The sequence below is a fragment of the Pogona vitticeps genome, chromosome 4, assembly GCF_051106095.1.
Source record: "Pogona vitticeps strain Pit_001003342236 chromosome 4, PviZW2.1, whole genome shotgun sequence".
Classification (NCBI taxonomy): Eukaryota; Metazoa; Chordata; class Lepidosauria; order Squamata; family Agamidae; genus Pogona; species Pogona vitticeps.
In genome coordinates this window covers 120,740,488-120,763,215 of record NC_135786.1, presented here as the reverse complement: position 1 = coordinate 120,763,215, position 22,728 = coordinate 120,740,488, and the positions used below count along the sequence as shown (strand labels likewise).

General features: G+C 42.6%; 1 protein-coding gene across 6 annotated transcripts in view; it reads right to left on the bottom strand.

Moving 5' to 3' along the window:
• COP1 (COP1 E3 ubiquitin ligase) overlaps positions 1 to 22,728 on the bottom strand; it is a 333,778-nt gene that overhangs the window by 289,547 nt on the left and 21,503 nt on the right. For 5 of the 6 annotated variants that reach the window (XM_072998208.2, XM_072998210.2, XM_020813947.3 and 2 more), the window contains exon 2: positions 9,907 to 9,966. The exons of the other annotated variant lie outside the window; for it this stretch is intronic. In XM_072998208.2, coding sequence (XP_072854309.2) covers positions 9,907 to 9,966 — 60 coding nt within the window. The remainder of the gene's footprint in view (positions 1 to 9,906; positions 9,967 to 22,728) is intronic. 6 annotated transcript variants of the gene reach the window in all.

Below are 22,728 nucleotides of genomic sequence, written 5' to 3'. Positions count from 1 at the left end.
GTGGCACACAAAGGTAGACAGCATGGCCCATGTGGCAGCTCTGCATACATCTGCGAGGTCCACCCCTCTGAGAAATGCCGTTGAAGAGGCCATAGCCCTTGTTGAGTGGGCCTTAACTGTGTCAAGGAGTGGTACCTGAGCCAATTGGTACGCAAGGTGTATAGCCGAAACAATCCATCTGGAGATGGTCTTAAAGGTGACTAGCGCACGCTTAGAGAGGCCCTGGAAGGCAACAAACAGCCTCTTCAAAGTGCGGAACATGTCAGTGCAATAAACATAATAAGAGAGGGCCCACTTAACATCCAACAAATGTAATGCTCTCTCCAGTGGCAAGGTAGGAGCTGGGGAAAAGGTGGGTAGCACAATTGGCTGGCTTAAATGAAAGTAAGATGACACACTGGGAAGGAGAGATCTGGGTACATGGTCACCTTGTCAGGGTGAAACTGGAGAAAGGGAGAGTCCACCCTTACAGCAGCCATCTCTCCTGTTCATAGAGCCAAGGTGATTGGGAGAAGAAATGCAGTCTTCAAGGTCAAAAGGTGATATGATGCTGAAGCTAAGGGTTCAAATGGAGACTTCATAAGTAGATTCAGGACAAGCTGGAGTGACCACACAGTGTGAGAGGCCTGTAGGCCGGTTGCATGTTCCTTACCCCTCTCAAGAATTGTTTCAAGGTGGAGTGCTGAAAGAGCATAGATGCAGGAGAAGGCAGCTGATGGGCCACCATAGCAGCCATATACACCTTTAAAATCGAGTGGGAGAAGCCACACTAAAACAACTGAAGCAGAAACTGAAGGACTGCGTTGATGGTCGTTGGGCTGACAGGTAAGTGATGGGGTGCCATAAACCTAGAAAGATTTCTACTTATAGGCATAAGTCAAGGAAGTGGACCGCTTATGCGCTAAACTGAGAACCTGTTATCAACGGGGAAGCCTCCACACTGTCAGATGGAGAGAATCCAGATCTGGATGGAAGATCTTGCCTCAATAGGTGGGGAATGGACACCAGCTGGATGCAATCTGATGCCATTGCATAGCACAGAGAACCACGGCTGGCGGGACCACCGGGGGGCTATGAGGATGGCATTCGCAGAGTCCTGCCAGATTTTTATAATGGTTCTTTGTAGAAGCGGAATGGGAGAAAACATATAGAGTAGGTCTGAAGCCCACATCATCATAAAGGCATTCCCGAGGGAGAGGTGGCCTACCCCAGCCCTGGAAAAATAACTCCTGCACTTCCTGTTGTCCTGAGACACAAAGACATACAGCTTTGGAGTGCCCCATCAATGGCAGAGTTGTTGAAAGTTGGTGCTGTCTAGGGACCACTTGTGGGAACAGGACTGTTGCCTGCTGAGGTGGTCCGCCACCCCTCAGCTACCACATGAACTAACTGGCTCTCCTGGATGAAACGGATTATCTAGATCCATTTCAATTGGTTTCAGGCCAGGTTATGGGACGGAGACTGCCTTGTTCGCCCTGTTTAATGACCTTTGCCGGTAGAGAAACAGAAGGAATGCGTCCCTGTTGATTCTCCTGGACCACTCAGCGGCTTTCGACACCATTGACCATGGAGTCCTTCTGGGCAGTTTGGCTGGAATGGAAGGCACATTTTTACAGTGGTTCTGCTCCTACCTGGCTGACTGGGTCCAGAAGGTAGTGCTGGGGGACAGTAGCTCTGATCCATGGTGGTTGTGTCATGGGGTTCCTCAGGGCTCTATACTGTTCCCCATGCTATTCAATATCTACATGAAACTGCTGAGGGAGGTCATTAGGAGGTTTGGGCTGAGGAGTCAGCAATATGCTGATGACACCCAGTCGTCCTCTCATTCTCTACCAATCCAGGTGTGGCAGTCACCATTCTGAACTTGTGCCTGGACTCGATAATGGACTGGATGAGGGTCAATAAACTGAGGCTCAATCCAGACAAGTCGGAAGTGTTGCTGATAGGTGCTCCGCCAGATAGGTTAAAGGGCCATTTCCCTGCCCTAGACAGGGTTAAAGGTAAAGGATAAGGTTCCCCTTGACATTTAGTCCAATCGTGTCAGACTCTAGGGGGTGGTGCTCATCCCCCTTTCCAAGCCATAGAGCCAACGTTTGTCCATACACAGTTTCTGTGGTCACATGGCCAGGGCGACTAGACACAGAATGCCGTTACCTTTCCACCATGGTGGCACCTACTTGCATTTTTACATGCTTTCAAACAGGGTCCACAGCTTGGGGGTGCTCCTTGACCCGGGTCTGACCTTGGAAGCCCAGGTGGACTTGCTGTCCAGGGGTGCCTTCTTACAACAGCGGAGAATATATCAACTTTGCCCTTACCTGGATGAGCAGAGCCTGGCAACAGTCACACATGCATTGGTAACAACCAGACTGGACTACTGCAATGCATTTGTCACACACACCCAGCTCCTCTGCATGTTCTCCTTAACAAACAGATTTGCCTTCAGGCATGACAGTTTCTCTTGTCTCCACTTCCACTGCCACCAGAGGAAATCCTTCCTCAAATACCAATTAGGACCACATAATCAATTGTGTCAAATATAATATTGTTAATTAATAGATTAACATATTTAAGAATCAAAGAAATAATAGATGGAATTGTATTTGGTATTCATTAAGCTTCATTTACTTCAGAAATATGCTGGTTACTTTGTATTTAATTTCAATCACTTTATAACAGTAGCATTCTTTCCAAGTGTTTCTTTCCGAAACAATTCTTCAAACTACCTAACTCTTTCCCTAACCCCTGACTAACTGTCCTATCTCATCAGTAACCAAAGCTCCTAACTCCTGTCTAATTGAAACTCCAACTGTCCCCCATTCTCTTCTTATATTCCCTAAGTTCCACCCTCCTGCACAACCATTGGTTACTAAATCAGTGTTCCATTGTGATGGACAGGTGTGGTTTCAGGCCTGTTCGTCACAGCGCTATATGTGGGGCAGACTTTGAAGATGGTCCAGTGACTGCAACTGGCACAGAACCAGACTGTGTGACTGGTAAGTGGTGCCACCGCACAGACTCATATCACGTTGGTTCTGAAAAATTTTACACTGCCTACCGGCAGCTGCTCAGACCCAATGCTTACTTCTACATATTAAGCCCTAAACAGCTTAGGACCTGGTTACCTAAAACTTGCCTTCTTCCATACGAGCCTGCCCATACTGTAAGATCAGGCCAGGAGGCCCTTCTGAAGGTGCCATCCCTGAAAGAGGTGAGGAGGATGGCATGTCAAAATAGGGCCTTCTTGGCTGTTGCCCCCCAACTTTGGAACTATGTCCCTATAGAGATCCACCTGGCTCTGGTTTTTCAGCGCCAGGCACAGATCTTTCTGTTTAGCCAGCATTTTAATTAAATAGTATCCTTTAGCTGGCCATTTGAGCAGCAGGATTTATTAATGATAAATTGACTGTTTTAATATAGGGTATTATTATAATATTGCCTATTTTTAATGGTTTTAATATTTTCTAAATTTGTATTATTGTTGTACGCTGCTCAGAGACCATTGGTAATGGCATGGCTAAAAAATCTTGTAAATAAACAAAAAATAAATAAATAAATTGCCACTAGGTAGATGTGGCAGACAAAGCACCACTCCCAGAGGTCAACAGCAAGGTAGAGCAGCTGGAGTGAGAGAGTGACCCCCTGTTTGTTGATATAAAATACTGCTGACATGTTGTCTATCGCAACTTGGACCACCCGACCGACCAGAAGATTCTCAAATACTCAAAACACCTTGGTAATGGCTAGGAGTTCTAGATGGCTGATGTGAAGACATGCTTCCCTTGAAGACCAGCAGGCATGAATCATGTGAGAGCCCGTGTGTGCACCCCAGCATGAAGCTGGCATCTGTAGTTATTTGAACAGACAGGGATAGCTGGCCGAAGGGTCTTCCTAATACCAGATTTAACAGATAGTCCCACCAAGTCAATTGAGTGGCCACTTTAGGTGTGACCTCTAGGCGCTTGGTTGGAGAATCTAGCACCACTGAGAATAGTGAAAGGTACCATGCTTGAAGTGACCTTATTTTCAAGCGGGCATGCTGCACCATAGCAGTGGTGGACATCATGAGGCCAAGGAGCCACTGAATTTGGAAGGCTGGTACCCATCCTCCCTGGTGGAAGGAGCGCAGGATGGACTTGGCCTTTGAAATCCTGTCCAGAGGCAGAGAGGTGCAACCTGACGAGGCATTCAGGACTGCCCCAATATAAGCCATTTGCTGAGTAGGATGCAATGTTGACTTTCCAAATTGATCTTGATGGCTAGGGTCGATAGCAGAGATAGAGTTAGAGTCATGTGTCTCTTTGCCTGGGACTCAGACTGCGCTACCAGCAGCCAGTCATCCAAATAAGGAAATAATGTGACCCCTTGGAGATGTAAATGTGCTATCACAGGGGCCATATACTTGGTGAAAACCTGAGGGGCAGTAGGCAACCCAAAGGGAATGGCTTTGAACTCGTATGTTACTCCTCCAACTGAAAACCTGAGAAAACGCTGGTGATCCGATCTAATGCTAATATGAAAATAGGCAACCTTCAAATCTATAACTGTGAACCAGTCCCTCTGCTGAAGCATGTGAATAGTGGCCTCCAGAGAGACCATACGAAACCGCTGAGGAATAATATACCAGTTCAAGCTGCGGAGGTCGAGTATGGGGCAGAGCCCCCTTCCTTCTTTGGGATGGTAAAATATCCAAAATAAAATCCCAGTCAAGATGGTGCAAACGGATGATGGCATCCTTCTGGAGCAGGGCCTGTATTTCATCTTCCAAAGGAAGAGAGGGGATGGTAGACAAAGTTACCCATGATAGGGGCAAATCAAATTCAATGGTGTAGCCCCTGGCTACAATGGTAAGAACCCAGGAGTCAGATGTGATACCACACCATGAGTAAAAGAAGGGGGCAAGACAAATTGAGGGATCAAATGCTGGCAAAATATGAGTGTTAAAGAGGTTGCCTGGCTTTCCGGTCTGGGCAACGCACCTGCTGTGGAAGGTGCTGCCTGCCAACTTGCCTAGAAGATGAGGATGAAAAACCTGAGGTCTGAGGCCTCTGGCGATCCTGGAAATTTCTTGACTGGTGAGGTCGGCACCAGGGTGGGACTGTTAATTAGAGTAGGATCTGGCCGTTTTCCTGAGCTTCAGCAGGTTGTCAAGAATTTCATCTGTCTTTTTATCAAGCAGGCCAATGTCATCAAATGGCAGGCCCTCAATCTTTTCCCTTGCATCCTCAGAAATTCCTGCTGAGCAGAACCAGGCATGGCAGCGTAGGGAGAGCACAATGGCCAGTTGTTTAGAAGCCGCATCTAAAATGTGCCTAGCAGCAATCCGCTCCTGATGAGCCAAGCCCATTGCCTCATGATGGTAGAAGAATCCATGTCCCTGGACATCCTCAGTTGCCGCTTCAAGAGTGGTAGCACCCAATTCCATAGGTGGTGGTGATAGGCCCCCATGGCAGCTGAGTAATTGACCACTCTCAGCACAGAAGAGGCCAAAAAATACATACGCCGGTCAATAACATCCAGCTTGCGGCTCTCCTTGTTATTTGGCGTCAATCAGTTCCTCGCCCTATTTTGCGTGACATCAATACCACAAAGGAGTTCGGCAAAGGGTGTTTCAGCAGAAACTTCGTGTTCTCACCATAAGTCTTATAAAGGTTTTCCACCCTCCTGGGGATTTGATAGGACAAGGAAGGCTTGACCCATTACTCCCTCATAAGGTCTTGTAAGGACAGTATAAAACCCAGCCGAAGAGGCGGGGTCTGGTCTTGAGTTATATCCTTGTATACAATGTCTACCTTTCGAGAATGCCGATCTGCCCCAGTGATTCCATGAGGGTTCCTTGGGTTGGGAGACAAGGACCTTTCCCACAAAAATGGGCAGAGGCGTTGGAGCGTCAATTTAAGGGCCAGTTTAGTAAAGTTTTTACAAACTCCACACAGGGACAGCTGGTACTCTTCGCCAAGACAGAACAAACAACAAGAGTGACCGTTGGAAAGGGCAATCTTGTTAGGACAGGACTCACACCTCTTAAAGAGGCCCAGAGCGGCCATAAACAATCGTTATAGCTCCCCTACCACCAACTAACAGTCCATTTTTATTCTTTTTTCCATCTCACTAAGAAGAAAAGTTGACCTGAAGAAAAGCCAGGGAGGTCCAATAGTAAGGTAAGGTAAGTACAGAACGAAGCACGGACATTCCTAACGAGGTGCTGCTGCAGCAGCAGCAAGAAAGGAACTGAGGCACCCAGTGCTGGGGGTGGGGTTAAAGGCAGCATGTGGGAAGTCCCAGCACCATGTCCTTGAGTTCTGGAAAGTTCTTAGGCTGCTCTGTGCAGGCCCAGATTAAACCAGTGTGCATTCAAAGAGACCACGAAGAACACCTGATGTTTCCTGAGACAACAAATTGACTGCCTGAAGGTATTTTTCCCAAAGCTGGAATCTTCAGCAGGATTGCCTGTTTTTGACAGCAACCTCCTTAAATTTCCTATAATATTGGCAAGATTTAATCTGGTGCCACTCACCAAAGCAGAACAAAAGCTTTGAATGGCTGTCAGTGAGGGGAATTTTATATACTTTTTAAAAGGCTCTCTTGGGGCCATAAAGAGTGGGAAGACCTCAGGAGGAAGGGGGACTCAAAACAATGAACAAAGGGACAAAGTTTTTTTAGAGGATTCACAAACAAGAGAAGGACAAGGATGACGATAATGGAAAAATGGCACAAGTAGGCATTTCCACAGATAGACAAAAAAGCTTTAGTTAACATTCCCAGAAGCTTCCTCAGCAGCAGCTAAAGAGAACTGAAGGAGGAGGTGGGATATGAACACATGCATGGGGGGGCGTATTTTACCAGTTGGTTGTTAAGCTCTAGAATGTTCCAAGGAGTGCCCATACAGGTACAGAAACGACCCATAAGTATGAATTCACAGTGATGATGAAGAACTTCATTCACACTCTCATTCTTCTTCAGAATACTGCCCATTCTTAGTGAACAGTCACAGATATTCAGTTGTCTCCTGTTGTTCACAAAATATTTTTTATTCAATAGAGATCTTTGCAAGCAAAAGGGGGGGAGGGGAGAGCAGAAGGACTGTCAGAAGTTTCCAGTGGATCACAGAAATGCCTGTCCACCAAAAATACATAACTGGATAAAAGTCACCAATGTTGTGGGGGACAGGGTTAAGTAGAATACAGTGGGGTCTTGACTTGAGAACTTAATCCGTATTGGAAGGCGGTTCTCAAGTAAAAAAGTTCTCAAGTCAAATCTGCATTTCCCATAGGAATGCATTGAAAACCATTTGATCCGTATCTGCTCTTTTCCGTCCATAGAAACTAATGGGAAGCTGCTATTCTGCCTTCGACCACTAGAGGGGGGATATTTTGTTTCTTTTTTTTCTTAGGTCAAGAAAGGTTCAGGGAAGGCAGGGAAAATACAGTCCAGGCAGTACCAGGCAGTCTGAAGACTCCCAATCCACTCTCTAAACGCTGGGAGGAGTGAGGAAGCAGACAGGCACCCTTTTCACTGGCCAACAGTTAACTGAAAGTTCAAATTTTGCACTTTCCCTGCCTCCCACGTGGTTTTTTTTCAGTTCTTAACTCAAATCTAAGTACTTCAGTCAAGTCAATATTTTCCTATGAGAGTGGTTCTTAAGTCAAAATGTTCTTAACTCGAGCCGTTCTTAAATCAAGACCCCACTGTAAGTAGAATGTTAATAAGAACATTTTTAGGCATAGGATTTCATGGATTACTGCCCCATTCTTCATATCTATGGACCTAGTAAACAGACCTTTCATAGTTTGGGGAGAGTGGGAACATGAAATGTAATAAAAATGCAAAACATCCAGCATTATGACTGTTAATCAGTGTTCCATTTCAACAGAGGCAAGCAGATAAACACATGTTGGCTGAGGAAAAGCTTAATATAAATGTTTAATTCTTAATTTTACAAAAGATTTTGGCTTCCAGCACTGATGGGCTAGAAAGTAAAGAAGAAACAAGATTGTTTACAAACACAAAAAAATAATCCAGATAATTGACATAAAACATACAGCAGAATGGCAGCAATATAAACAAACCTAACTGGATGAACTGATTAATATGTGCAATGAAGGAAAGAGCCTGTGTCTCTGTGCCAAACAGGAAGACTTAAATACCCTGATATATTCTTGTTCAGATTTTTTCCCTTTAGAATCTATCTTTGATATTCTTTTGTTCAAGAATCACACCTTTAGATCACAGAGAGGAAAGGGAGATAGAAGTGTTCCCCCACTTGTGTTTGTATACTGTATTACTGTTTTAAATACTGTATCAGATTGTACTTACTTATTCTTTTGTATAAAGACTGGCCCATTTGTCCTGTATAACAAGGGCTGTTGCTAACAAAAGATGACATACTGTATCACATTGGAAAATATTTTCTTTGTGTCAGAAGCACCACAGTATTATTAATAAATTTATCAGATAATTTCTACTTAGTAATGGGCAACATCAAGAGCATCTGGAGGCAGCTAACATCAAGTCTTTCATAGGACATGTTGAGGGACACAGAGTATACTGACAAAGCCATGAAGTCACCTTTTCCTCTCCACACTCACAAAGAAATGTTTTGATGCAAAAGACAAATTTCCTTAGGTTTGTCTTCATTCTGCCAGCTCTAGTCCACAGCCTATTAATGGCTTTTAAGTAACATAATTCTACATGTGACTGGGGCTAAACTTCCCTAGAGTAGTTCTCTTCTAATTATAGTCTCAGCATACTCTGTTATTCAAGATTCCCAGATGTACTGAGAAAACCTTCCCTTGATTAAATATGGGAGGTGCGGGGTGGTAGCCAAAGAATGGATGTACATTAAATGTAGATGCTTTCAGCTTTTCACTACTAGCAGTGTCTCCATACATCAGTTGGAAATCACCAGTAGTTAATAAGCCAACACTTATAGTTCTAACTGCATGTCAAGTCATGCGACCGTCATGCAACAAGAAATACAAGTTAACTTCTTTACTAGCAACAACCTGCCATTGTGACTTATGCCGGCCGCTATACATAAATAATTGGATTCTTGCTAACACACACTTACAAATCTATTTTGTGATAACTAATGGCTCCTCTTGTTTAGTCATTAAGTCATATCTGACTCTTTGTGACCCTATGGACCAGAGCACACTAGTACCTCCTGTCTTCCACTGCCTTCTACCTGATTTTTAAAAGGATTTGTAATACTAATGGAGTTTCTTGTTTTGCTCCAATTATCAATTTTTTTTACTATACCATTTGTAAGTAAAAAATTGTATATTACTGAGTGGTGTCTACTTTACTGTTTGAGTAAATCCCAGACAAAGAGAAGTCTTGCAATATTTTTTCTAGGTAAAACTCAACAAATAAAAGCAAGAGACTGATTTTTTTTCCAGTATTATATCCAAACCTGCTCTTTTAACATAAGACAATTTCCTATGCAGAGGGAAACAGACAGTATTAATATTAACTACAAAGCTATATCTCAAACATCTCTCTGGCATAAACACACAGAATGAGCCTGCATATAATGGATGCTTGACCAGAGTTTTTGTTATAAAAACACTTGAGCCGTATATTTCAGCTGGTATGCAATGGACACCATTTCCAAAATGCAGATTAATTCCTTTATTGGAAATTTGGTCTATGAAGATGATCTAAAAGTTAGTTACAGTAGGAAGTTCAGGACTGCATAAACTTTCACATTATCCCAAGGATGCACCCATGAAAATTTCATTCAATTTAAAGTGTCATTCCATGCCACTTGGTCAAAATCCACTTAATTTAATGGATGTATCTTAAGAATCAAACCTTAGTTCATGAGCCTTAACTTTACAAATAACCCAGCTTTATAAATCAGTAAATAACGTTATACTATACAGTTTTGTCAACAAACTTTACCAGAAGCTGTGTCCACATTTTGTCATGTATGCTTCCTCAATCATATCAAAGCAGATGGGGCTGGAAGAAATGAAAAATATTTCAGTAGTGTAGCAAACCTGTTCAGAACATTCAACTATCTAGTTCGTGAGAAGAAGTGAAAAGGAAGTCAACCAATGAGTGTTACATATTAGAGAAAGCATGTTATTTGAAGAGGAAATTTTTAAGAAGGATTTGTTTATCAGGAGTTTTTCACATCTCCTATAGTTTGCAAATTAGATATCTTTGTTTTGTAGGCGATCTTTGTGTAATACAAAGGGCACTGTTTGGGCTTTGTTTGCATGAGAAATCATGTCACTATACAGACAAATCAATATATTAAAATAACTTCAGAGAAACCATCCAGAAATCTATAACTATTTCCTCACAAATGATGTACAGCAGTAGCTTCCAACCTTGAGTAACCTAGGTGTTCTTGGACTGCAGATCCCAGAAGCCTTCACCACCAGCTGTGCTGGTCAGGGTTTCTGGAAGTTGCAGTCCAAGACCACCAAGGGTACCCAAGATTGGGAACCACCGGTACAGAGCAATAGATACAGTAGTTCTGCTAATTATAAGACAACAACAAAAAACGACTTTGTAAACAACATACACTTGCTTTGTAGGTTAAATCTGGAAAAAAAATGAGGCTTACTTGCAAAATGTTATCTTCACCACTTCTACTTTATTTAGCCTTCATAAAGAACATCACAGCAGACACAACATTATTCCTGCTGCTCTTTGGTAGACCTTTTCTACAGAAGAACTACCATTTCTACAGCCTTCCTTCCTATAGCCACGGTATTCAAACTATTATTCAGTAAGCTGCATGTAGGAAACAAATATAAGTACTGTATTTTTTCCGTGTATAAAGCGACACTTTTTCCTAAAATAATTAGAGGAAAAATTGAAGGTTGTTTTATACATGGAAGTCAGACTGAGGCAAATGCTCTTGTAGCTGCCCATTTACTGCTGCCAGCACCACCCCATCACCCCCTCCAGTGATTTGTTTCCTTGCAATTGGACAGCGGCAGCAACAAGTCAATGGGCAGCAGCAAGAGGTGGCCGAGCTCAGCTGTTCCTTTGCCTCCATCTCTACCTCCTCCTGCTTCTGCAGTCTCCTCCTCCTGCACCACTCACGGGCTCAGCAGGAGGAGGCGGCGAAGGCGGAGGCAAAGAAGCAGCCTCATTCAGCCGCCTCTTGCTGCTGCCCATTGACGGCTCCTCCACCTCTGGCAAGGGTAAAATTAGGGGCTTGTCCTATATATTGGGAGTCGTATACAGTGGTGCCTCGCTTAGTGACGTTAATCCGTGCAGGAAAAAACATTGCTAAGCGATTTCATCGCTAAGCGATTTTTAAAAGCCCATAGCGTTTAATGCGTTCCTATGGGCTTAAAAACTCACCTGTAAGCGAAAATCCTCCATAGGGGCAGCCATTTTCGGTGCCTCTAAAGCGAGGCAACACAGTGGGCAGCCATTTTTTTTCCCGGCAGCCATTTTGAAACCACCGATCAGCTGTGCAAAAAGGGTCACTTTGCCATGATTGTTTCCCCGCAATCATCGCAAAGCGAAAAATCCCCATAGGGACCATCACAAAGCGATCACTTTTGCAATCACACAAATAGCATTGCTAAGTGATTTCGTCGCTCAATGGAGCGATCGCTAAGCAAGGCACAACTGTACATGGAAAAATACAATATGCTATATGAAGACTCTTGCTTTTTTTTCTCCACTCAGGAAAAATAAAATGCCTTGCAAGGGACAATGCAGGATAGTTCCCTCTCATATTCTAAAAAAAGTAATGATGCCGACTGCCGCTTCTGTCTTTCTCCCTCTCTCTTTTGGCTAGAGTCAAAGGCTACAAAATCTAAGCAGCCTCAGACTGACTGCTTGACTATACAAAGGACGGTCCACACTGGTACATTTGGTGTGGTCTGGTCTATGCTCAAAAGGTTCTTATCTTAAGTGCAATCTGTTTTTAACTCCCACCTGAGCAATCCTTCCATCCCCACTGGAGATCATACAACAGGTCCTCTTCCCTCATGCTACAGGTCCACAGAGAGCAAAGTTTACCGAGTTTACTCACAAGTAAGGAGGCAGCAGCAACAGAAGCTGAGGATAGCTGCAGCATGAGGGGAAAAATTGGTATGAAGGTTGGGGAGACTGAAGGGAAGTAAACTCCCTTTTTGCCTTTTTCCACAGTTGGGGCTCTGCTGAGACTGTGCTCAAGGGGGGGCTGCCTTGCTACCCACAGCCTGCTGAGTCAACATATACAGCTTCCACCCCTTTTCTCTCAGCTATCATTCGGGGACTGGGATGCCTTTCTCCACATTCCCTTTAATGTCACGACTCACCTAATATGTCACAGGGTTGTCACCATGGCTAACATCACCCTACTGCCATTTTGACAAAAGGTACCCATTCATGTAGACTAAACACAGAGCTATTTTGGATCATGCTAAATTGTTCCAAAAAATAAATGCCCTAGCTCTGTGCCAGAAAGGTGTGCAACAGCTATTAAAGGGGAAACATGGATTTTTCTAAGTAGAAACACATGTTGATGCAAGTCTTTTTCCACCAAACAGTATTGACAGAGATCCATATAACAGTCTATATGCCAGTGTGGACAAACTGAAACAAAGTAAGAATGGCTAGTTCTTCATTTTCTCCTTCTACAAGAATTTCTGTTCAGCTTAACGGTAAACACGTCTGTTCCCAAAGGCTATCTTTTCAATTAGAGGTTTATTCTTTTTGGTCTGTGATATAATTTAGCATTTTGAATGGTTTTCTTTTCTTCCACCTCTCAGATAGCTATGTGGCATGCATTATTTTTGGAGTGACTCGAATGGTGCAGTAGTTACAATGTTGGAGTAAGACTGCAGGTCATATCTCTACCACTGCATGAAACTCACTGGGTGACTTTGGACCAATCAGTCTCTCGGCTTCATTGGGCTTGTTATGAGGCTAGAGTAGGAGAAGGAGAAAGAGGGACAGTGTTTTGAGCTCAATGTAGGAAAAATACGATACCAATGTAAAAAAAATGTAATAAAACAAATAGCATTTTGTTAGTTATAGAATAGCAATCTTATACATGGAAAAATACGGTAAATACTTTGTGCTGCAGTTATGTGATTGGTTGAAGGCCATACTGTTATATCAAAGTATTTACCGTATTTTTCCATGTATAAGATGCCCCCATGTATAAGACACCCCCACTTTTCTAACCCAAAATTAAGAAATCTAAGTGGGGCTTAGCAAATGTAGGATAAAAAGGATCAAAATGCTGCAGGATGGCTTTGATCCCTGCTTTCTCCCATTTTGCTGAGCCCCACGTGGATTAGCAAAAGCAGGAGAAAAGGGATCAAAGCAATTCCACGACTGCACAATCATTTTGATCCCTTTCCCCCTTATTCAGCTATGGAATCGCTTTGATACTTCCCCCCTCCTTTTGCTAAGCCCCATGGGACTTAGCAAGCAGAGAGGAAAGCAGGGACCAAAGCGATCCTGCAGCACTTTGATCCCTGCTTTCCTTTTGCTAAGGCTTAGCGAGTGGAGAGTAAAGCAGGGATCAAAGCCCTGCAGGATCACTTTGATCCCTGCTTTCCCCTCCACTTGTTTTTTCTCCTCAGCTTACTTCTGTGTACAAGACGATCTTCAATTTTTAGTTTAAAGATTTTAGACAAAAGTATAGTCTTATACACGGAAAAATACGGTATGTGTGCATTTCATCATATCACAGATAAAACAGATACTTCATTATATTCATTGATGTACTCTCAGAACAGCATCTGTATTTTGAAAAACGACTGACATGGTAGTGCCTCAGAATCTATAGATACTCCAGTCCAGATACCGTTTCCCCGAAAACAAGACCTAACCTGAAAATAAGACCTAGTATGATTTTTCAGGATGCTCGTAATATAAGCCCTATCCCAAAAATAAGCCCCAGTTAAGTGAAACCCCGCCCTCCACCATAGTGCAGCAACCAGAAGAAGATGATATGACTGTATTTGAATAAATGTAGATTGTTGTACATGAAAAAATAAAACATCCCCTGAAAATAAGTCCTAAAGGTTGGTGCTGTTTTGTAGCAAAAATTAACATAAGACCCTGACTGATTTTGGGGGAAACACAGTACTACTACAGTGTATTCTGAGAAAAAATAATTTTAACTGCTGTATAAATTTTAAAAATGTGCTACATAATATCATATTGTATAATCATAAAGATTAACTGAGGAGCGAAAAGGTTATTTCTATCTGAGGTCCACTGTCAGCAAACTAAGTGCTGCTAAAGCTGTTACTATTGTTACCAAAGAAGTAGTAATGCCTCAGAGTTAATCTCTCCGGTGTTATATATCAGACAGAAGATAAGAAAGCATCACAATAGACGGCTTAAATACTGTATTCTAGTGATGGTTGTTGTGCCTTTTCTGGGCTATTTGGTCGTGTTCTTAAGGTTTTTCTTCCTAACGTTTCGCCAGTCTCTGTGGCTGGCATCTTCAGAGGACAGGAGTCAGAACTCTGTCTGTGCTTTGTGTTCTGACTCCTGTCCTCTGAAGATGCCAGCCACAGAGACTGGCAAAACATTAGGAAGAAAAACTTAAGAACACGGCCAAACAGCCCGGAAAACCCACAACCACCATCGGATCCCAGCTGTGACAGCCTTCTAGAATACATTCTAGTAATGGCTCATAAAAAGAGATGGGGACAAACCAAACAAATGGTGATTCATTGAGATTTGTAATTGTTCAAGGTCGACAAATCAATGAATACGAATTTATGAATATTTATTAGACAAATTGACAAATTCATCTTCATTTTAAAATGCTATGAAATGCCCCCCCCCCGCACCTAAAGACAACAAATTCACAGGGAAGCTTCTTCCGACTTCCTTCTACAAGCCCTACAAATTTGGTAACATTTGGGGTTTGGATGTCAAAAAGGGGCCCCTGTAGCAAAATTCTCCCCAGGGACCTAGAGACACCAAAACAGCACACAAGCTTCCTGTGTCTTTCCTCTAAAGGCCTGCCAAGTTTGGTGAAAACTGAGTTTTGGACAACCCAGTTGTTCACCCACAAAATGAGTCCCCCCAGGAAAGTGACAGAACCAGCTGGTGAAGTTTGCCACCAGGCACAGAGGTGGTTGGCATTGAAGTAGTTTGGTTTGCCCCCAGCAAGGACTGAGGTGTTCGGCATTGAGGCAGTTTATTTTGCCTCCAGGCAGAGATCCATTGGGCATTTAGGCAGGGTTTGCCCCAAGCAGGCATTGAGGCATCTGGCATTGTGTTTGCCCTCAGTATGCACTGAAGGAATAGATGAGGTCTTGTGGGTGTTTAAGTGGCTGGTGTTTTCTGGCTGGCAGGCAAGATCTCAAAGGATGTGGAATTCAGGCACCTCAAGTACCATTGTGATTCTTCTTGGAGAGTGTGTGGATGGACATTGGGGCAGGCAGGCTTTGTTTTTACATTGGTGGCATAGTGGCAGAAATATGCCACATGGATGTGGGACAGAGGGTTTGACTTCAGAATATGGCCTGAGAAGACCAGAACACATGCCTGTGGACACCTTAAAAAATAACTATTTTTTCAGAAAAAAATGTGGTGTTCTGCTTGCAGATAGGACAGATCTCCTGGCATGGAGGCATTTGACTTTGAAGTAGGGATTGCCACCAGCTTGTACCGAACACAAGCCTCCACATTTCTCATCAAAAATGTAGTGTTTGGCATTGTGATAGGGTACAACCCCAGGCACTATGGCATTGGACTTTCAGCTAGTGTACACCCCCAGGCATTAAGGAGTTGGACTTCCAGATAGGGTATGCTCTCAGGCACTAATTTAAGATTTAGGCATCTCAAGTTCCACTTTGATTCTTCAGGGATAACATGGAGAGGGACAGTGGGGCAGGCAGGGTTCTTTTTTACATTGGTAGCATAGTGGCAGAAATCTGCCACATGGATGTGGAACGGAGGGTTTGACATCAGGATTTGGAGATTGTGTGTGGGTTTTGACCCAAAAAGCCCAGAAATGGGCTTTCTGACTTTGCCCCAAGAAAGCCATTTGAAGGTTTGAGTTCACATTTTGATTTGAAAAGGCCACAAATCGGCATTAAGTGCTGGATTTGGGCTGAGAAGACCACTTGGAGGCTTAAGGTGGGCAGGCAGCCAGGCAGTGTGGTAGCAGAGAGACTGTCATTGGGACCCTACCTCTTTGGGTTGAACGAGGGGAAGCCCAACAAGGGTTTCACCTTATTGAAAAACAGTCTCTCCTCACTTATAGGATCCAAACACAAGCAGCACAGTCAGAATATGTCTCTGAGATTACAGAAAACATGCTCGCTTTGGACACTGGTGCAGGGTATGGAAAGGAGTTCCATGGTCACATTGGACAGCTGACTTCTAGGGAGCAGTGCTCATCCCCATTTCCAAGCCGTAGGGCCAGCATTTGTCTGAAGACAGTTTCCGTGGTCACATGGCCAATGCAACTAGACAAGGAACACTGTTACCTTTCCACCATAGCGGTACCTATTTATCTACTCGCATTTGCACACTGTCAAACTGCTAGGTTTGCAGGAGCTGGGACAAGCGATGGGAGCTCACTCCATCGCGTGGATTTGATCTTATGACCGCTGGTCTTCCAACCCTGCAGCACAGAGGCTTCTAACTAAACAAACAGCCAAAAGAAACATACTTCTTGTGGAATTCCTTGCCACGGGATGTGGTGATGGCATCTGGCCTAGATGCCTTTAAAGGGGGATTGGACAGATTCCTGGAGGAAAAGTCCATCACAGGTTACAAGCCATGATGGGGATGTATAATTTCCAGGTTTAAAAGGAAGATACCTCAAAATGCCAGATGCAAGGGAGGGGTATCAGGAGAAACGCATCTAGTTGTCTCATGTGCTCCCAGAGGCATTTGGTGGGGCCACTGTGAGATACAAGAAGCTGGACTAGATGGGCCTTTGGCCTGATCCAGCAGAGCTCTTCTTATGCTACCCACACCGAGAGACAGAGCACTCCCCTCCCCAGTGATCACCCACCCTGCCTGAACACAAGCCTGTCCAAAAAGAACTAATTTCTAAACTAAAATGTGACACGCCTTAAAAAGTCCTCCCTAGTGTCCCATTAATGAAAATGATAATAAAGAATAAATTTATTTTAAATGGAATGTGCTTTCTTAGCATGTAGGCTGGAAGCACACAGAGAGAGGTATCAGACAGCAAGAAGAACCCATACCACAGACAGACAAGAAATAAATTTTGAGGAAAGGGATTCCACAGTCACACACAACCCCCCCAGATCACCCACCCTTCCTGAACACATGCCTCAAAAAAGAAGTAACCTAACTGAAATTCCCACAAACAGCTAATAAAATCCCTCCCCAAATTCCCAGTAAAGTTGAAATAATGAAGTAAATAAGTTAATTAAATAAGGAAAAGAACTGTTTTTGTTCTGTAGTTACAAAAGTAAATTGACACCTCAACAAATAAAACTGGGTTAATATCTGTCACTTCATATTTATCAGGGTCTCCAGAATTGATGAACATGAAGTGACAAATCAGTGATATTCATCAAAAATCTGTATTTGTTTTTATAATTGTCCCCATCTCTACTGATAAATATAGGCAAACTGACTAGAAGCTGATAATGCGGTAGGGTTCACTGGTCAAAGAGGTTGGAAAATTATTGGGTTTTTTTTTAAAGTAGTAGTTACTATTATCTACGAGGACCACTGGCCACTAGTAACTAGTGTATTGTTTTCAAATTTTAAAAATAAATACTTTTCGGTTTCTCAGAATCACGATAGTTCTTTAATTTACTTTTTTGAAAAAAGATAAAGCCATGGGAATTATACAAGCACACAGGGCTAGACTACAGAATCCCATATATTTCATTGCTTTCTCAACACTCACAACAAAGTATGAGCTTTGAATTCTGTGAGCTCATACCACCGACTATAAGAATAATTATTTCTGAGTGTTCACACTGCAGTTCAGTACTATCTATATTTACTGGTCAGAATCCTACTGACATTCACATAAGGGCTGCAGAACTTGCCATAACTAACTGTAGCTAATTACCAAGGTGCTGGGGTAGGTCTCGGTCACGTGTCTGGTTGTGCAGCTGATTCTACAAGTGATATGTACCTTGGCACCTCATCAACTGGCAACAACAAGCCCCTGCAAATTACAAAAACAGCAACAGGATTTTGGATAGAATTTTTAATAATCCAGTCTAACTGATTGGCACCTGTTGAAAAAAAGTCTCATTGTATTCAATAGGGTTTGTCCTATGTAAGCAGAGGTTTCTAAGGAAATCAAAGAGTGGAGCTCACTTCTTGTATTTACTAAAGATGGAAGTTAAGGCAAGAAGGGTGCACTTATCTGTCAAAGTTTTGTAGACGGATGAGGAAGATGATCTGTGGTCTGAATTGTTCTGCATGTTCACAAGATGAGAGGGGGAACATTAAGGTTTCTCTCAGTAGCAGAGTAAACGCTGTGTAGACACATGGGCTGTTATTCTTGCCATAAAGCAAGTAGCATCAGTCCAAAAGACCCCAACAACTAACCTTTATTGAGAAAGTTATACTCAAGATAAAAAAGCCTAAATCTTAATTCTAACTAATTAGTCATATACCCCTTGGGGAGCACATGGAACATGTCTGCTCCCTAGAAAATCAAGAAAGGAAGGAAGGAAGTTAGGAAATTGAGGCCACAGAGTCAAAAGGATTTGTGGCTGCCCCATTCCAAATTGTTCCTTGTGGTCACTGGAACTGGACAAATGCTATAAAGTGATGCTTGGAGGATGCTAGGACAACATGAATTGTCCAGCTTTGGGGGCATATCTTCATCTAAAATATTTTGTTTGAAATGAAGGAAGACTTTTCCACTCTTCAAAGAAATTCTCTGCTTTTAAAAAAACAGGAACATAAACATTAATGCTGAGAAAAGAATATACACTGTATGTATTTTCAGAACTTCATAAAGCTATTTTTTAAATTCACTGTTTCCCAACCTGGGAGTCATGACCCCCAAAGGATTCATGGATGATCGCAGGTTGCCTTGTACAGTAGGTGTTGTAGCTCTTGTCAAATAATTTCTTCTTCGACCTTTCAGAGCGAGATATTAAAGTTAGTATGTATGTGTATGTATGCATTAGAAACAGGTTCTTTGAAGGAAGAAAAAGCCATCTACTTCCTGAGAAGGGATGACCAGGACTTTTTTTTAACAAAGACAACCTTGAAATGCCAGTGGAAAGACATCATTGCTGCCACTTCTACAAGAATGAGATTTTAACTATAATGCTTCACTTCTGGAGAGCCTAAAGAAGGAGAGGAAAAGAAGGGGACCTCTTGAGAGATGTGATCTGGCCACAGTGACACATATCCTAGTTACATCTCAGCTAGATTAGTGTAACACACTTTACGTGGGGCTACCTCTGGAAAGTGTTCAGAAACTCTAGAGGGTCCAAAATGTGGCAGCCAGATTGTTAACTGGGGCTGGTTACAGATAACATATAGCTCCTCTGTTACAGCAGCTACATTCCATTTCCGGGCACAATTCAAAGTGCTGGTTTTAACCTATGAAGCCTTAAATAGCTTGGGTCCAAGCTATCTAAAAGACTGCATATCCCTCTATAAGCCTGACCAGGCACTAGGACAATCAAGGGAGGCCTTTTTCTCAGTCCCACCATGCTCACAGGTGCACTTGCTGTGGACACGGGAGAGAACTTTCTCTATTGCTGCTCCCATACTCTGGAACTGTCTCCCACAAAAAGCTAGGCTGTCCTTCCACAAGCAGGCAAAGACCTTTCTCTTCAGGCAAGCTTTTCCTTAATGATTGATGGTCAGAGAGGGCTTTTTAAATGGATTGTTGTGCTCTGTTGTTTTAAATGTGTTTTAATGTTGATTTTATTTACCATTTTAATATTTGTTTAATTCTTTTTAAATACAGTGGTGCCTCACACAACGATGTTAATTGGTTCCAAAAAAATCAACGTTGCGTGAAACATCGTTCTGTGAAACACCATTTCCTATAGGAATGCATTGAAAACCGGTTAATCCGTTCCAATTGGAATGGATTGCCGTCTTTAAGTGAAAAACCCATAGGAAACATCGTTGAGTGAAACAATGTTTCCTCCATTGGAATGTATTGAAGTCAACTCAATACATTTCAATGGCTTTGCGAAGTCCTTTTTCGCTCCTGTAAAAGTGCCTTACAATGTTTGGAACAGATTTTAAATGCTTGCAATCGTTAGCCCACCTCCTGAACCCTATGCAAACTTAATTTGGTGTTGTTCTGAGTCGTCTTTAATTCTTGGTGATTTTTTGAATTTTTTCTCATTGGAATGCATTGGACGGAAAGTTCAATGCGTTCCAATGAGAGAAAATTCAAAAAATCACCAAAAATTAAGGACGACTCAGAACAACACCAAATTAAGTTTGCAAAGGGTTCAGGAGGTGGGCTAACGATTGCAAGCATTTAAAACCTGTTCCAAACATTGTAAGGCACTTTTAAATGAGCGAAAACGGACATCGGAAAGAGCTTCAAAAGCAGGAAAACGGAGATCAAATAGCCCTTTCCGATGTCAGTCTTTGCCCTGCTTCATTTTGAACTCCAAGGCCAAACTTACCTATTCTTCCTTTTATCTCTTGACTCCCTACTTTAGCATTCCAGTCCCCTATAATGACAAGAACATCTTTCTTTGGTATCAGTTCTAGAAGGTGTTGTAAGTCTTCATAGAATTGGTCAACTTCAGCTTCTTCAGCATCGGTGGTTGGTGCATAAACTTGGATTACTGTCATGTTGAAAGGTCTGCCTTGGATTCGTATTGAAAGCATTCTATCATTTTTGAGATTCTATCCCAGTATAGCTTTTCCCACTCTCTTGTTGACTATGAGGGCTACTCCATTTCTTCTATGGGATTCTTGCCCACAGTAGTAGATATGAAAATTGTCTGGATTGAATTTGCCCACTTCCATCCATTTTAGTTCACTGACGCCCAATGTGTGAGTGTTTATTCTTCCCATCTGCTGTTTGACCACTTCCAGCTTCCCAAGGTTCATAGATCTTACATTCCATGTTTCTATGTGTCATGAATTTGATTATGAAAATAGAATAGAGTTGTATATCATAGGATTTATTTTAGAGCAGCAACGAAAAAGCTAGAAATCCGCTTGTGTCCAGGTGCTAATCAGAGAGAAAAAATGTACAAGGTCAGGCTAAGTGATGCAAGGAGAGATTCTGCCAGTGGTTTAAGTGTTCTGTGGGAACAGGCATTTTGCTGTGAAAAAGTGCCAGCTCGATTCATCAAGGTGACAGAGTGGCAAAAAATTGTTTTTGGTTGTTGAAGTAGCATGAGTCTATAAGGAGCCAACCAAGACGGGAAGCCAGTTGGCAAAACACCGGTACCTGCACCACGGAGATTCCAGCAGGCACCCATACCCACTCCACGGAAATTCAAGCCAACGACCCCTAAAGTGAATTATCTCAGTGCAACACCACTAGAAATACCAGAAGAAATACCAGAAGAACCGCAAGTCATTAATCAACCAAGGATTGTGCCAAGGATAATGGGTTTATGGGTACCTCAAGTCTCAACGACAGTAAATCAACAGACACCCTCAGGGGAGAAATTTTCGGTGATAGATCCCAGTAGTATTCTACCTGAAGAGCAGTTTTATTGGTCGTTGCAAAATTTTTCAGAACCCGTGACACTACATTTTGCTTCAGGAGATATGACTATAAACGCCTCTCGAGATACCGCCACGGACATTTCTTCTATTAACAAACGGTTTGTGGATCCGGCTCCAATTCTGAATAACCTGAGATGTCCAGTGAAAACATATGGATCCGGAGAAGTAATCAAGCGATTCGTTCCACTTGTGTATGTGCAACTAAGCTACAAGAATTTGGAAAGGTGCAAAATGTCTATTAGTGCATGAAGGCAAACCTGATTTTTATTAGGAAACGATCTAGCATTTCTTAACCACCAACACACTTTAAAATCAGCTTACGTACAAGCAGTGACACGTGCGCGAAGCAAAGCAATAGAGCAAGTCCCAACTGAAGATAACTCTGAGGAGCATTCAGATGGTTTATATTGAAACTGTTTTGGCAAGAATCCATCAAGCAGGACTGACAGTCAAAGCAAGTAAATGTCAGTGGATGAAAGGAAAAGTTATGTATTTAGGTCACTTGATTGGGCAAGGAGAAATTCAACCCCTGCAAGCAAAAATACAAGCTATAAAAGATTGGCCTATTCCTAAAACAAAGAAACAGGTGCGTTCATTCTTAGGTTTAATTGGTTACTACAGAAAATTCATACCCGATTTTAGTCATTTGGCTACACCTTTGACTGAGCTAACTAAGAAAAGACAGCCTGTCAAGGTGTAATGGACCCCGGAATGTCAAAGTGCTTTTGATGCCTTAAAGGCCAAAGCCATCGATGCACCTATTCTAAAATCACCAGATTTTAACAAGCCATTTGTTTTACAAACAGACGCCTCAGAATTGGGCCTTGGAGCCGTATTATTACAACAAGGGGAAGATGGGAACCTGTATCCTATCTCCTACTTTTCAAGAAAACTCCTAGAACGAGAAAAACATTATGCCGTACTGGAGAAGGAGGCGCTTTCTGTTTTTTTGGGCATTGAATCTGTTAAGACCTTACTTATGGGGGCGTAAATTTACTCTTCAAACTGATCACCGAGCTTTGATTTGGTTACAGAAAATCAAATCTCACAACCAAAGATTGCTAAGATGGAGTCTAGCCCTGCAAGACTTTGATTTTGAAGTACAACATATTC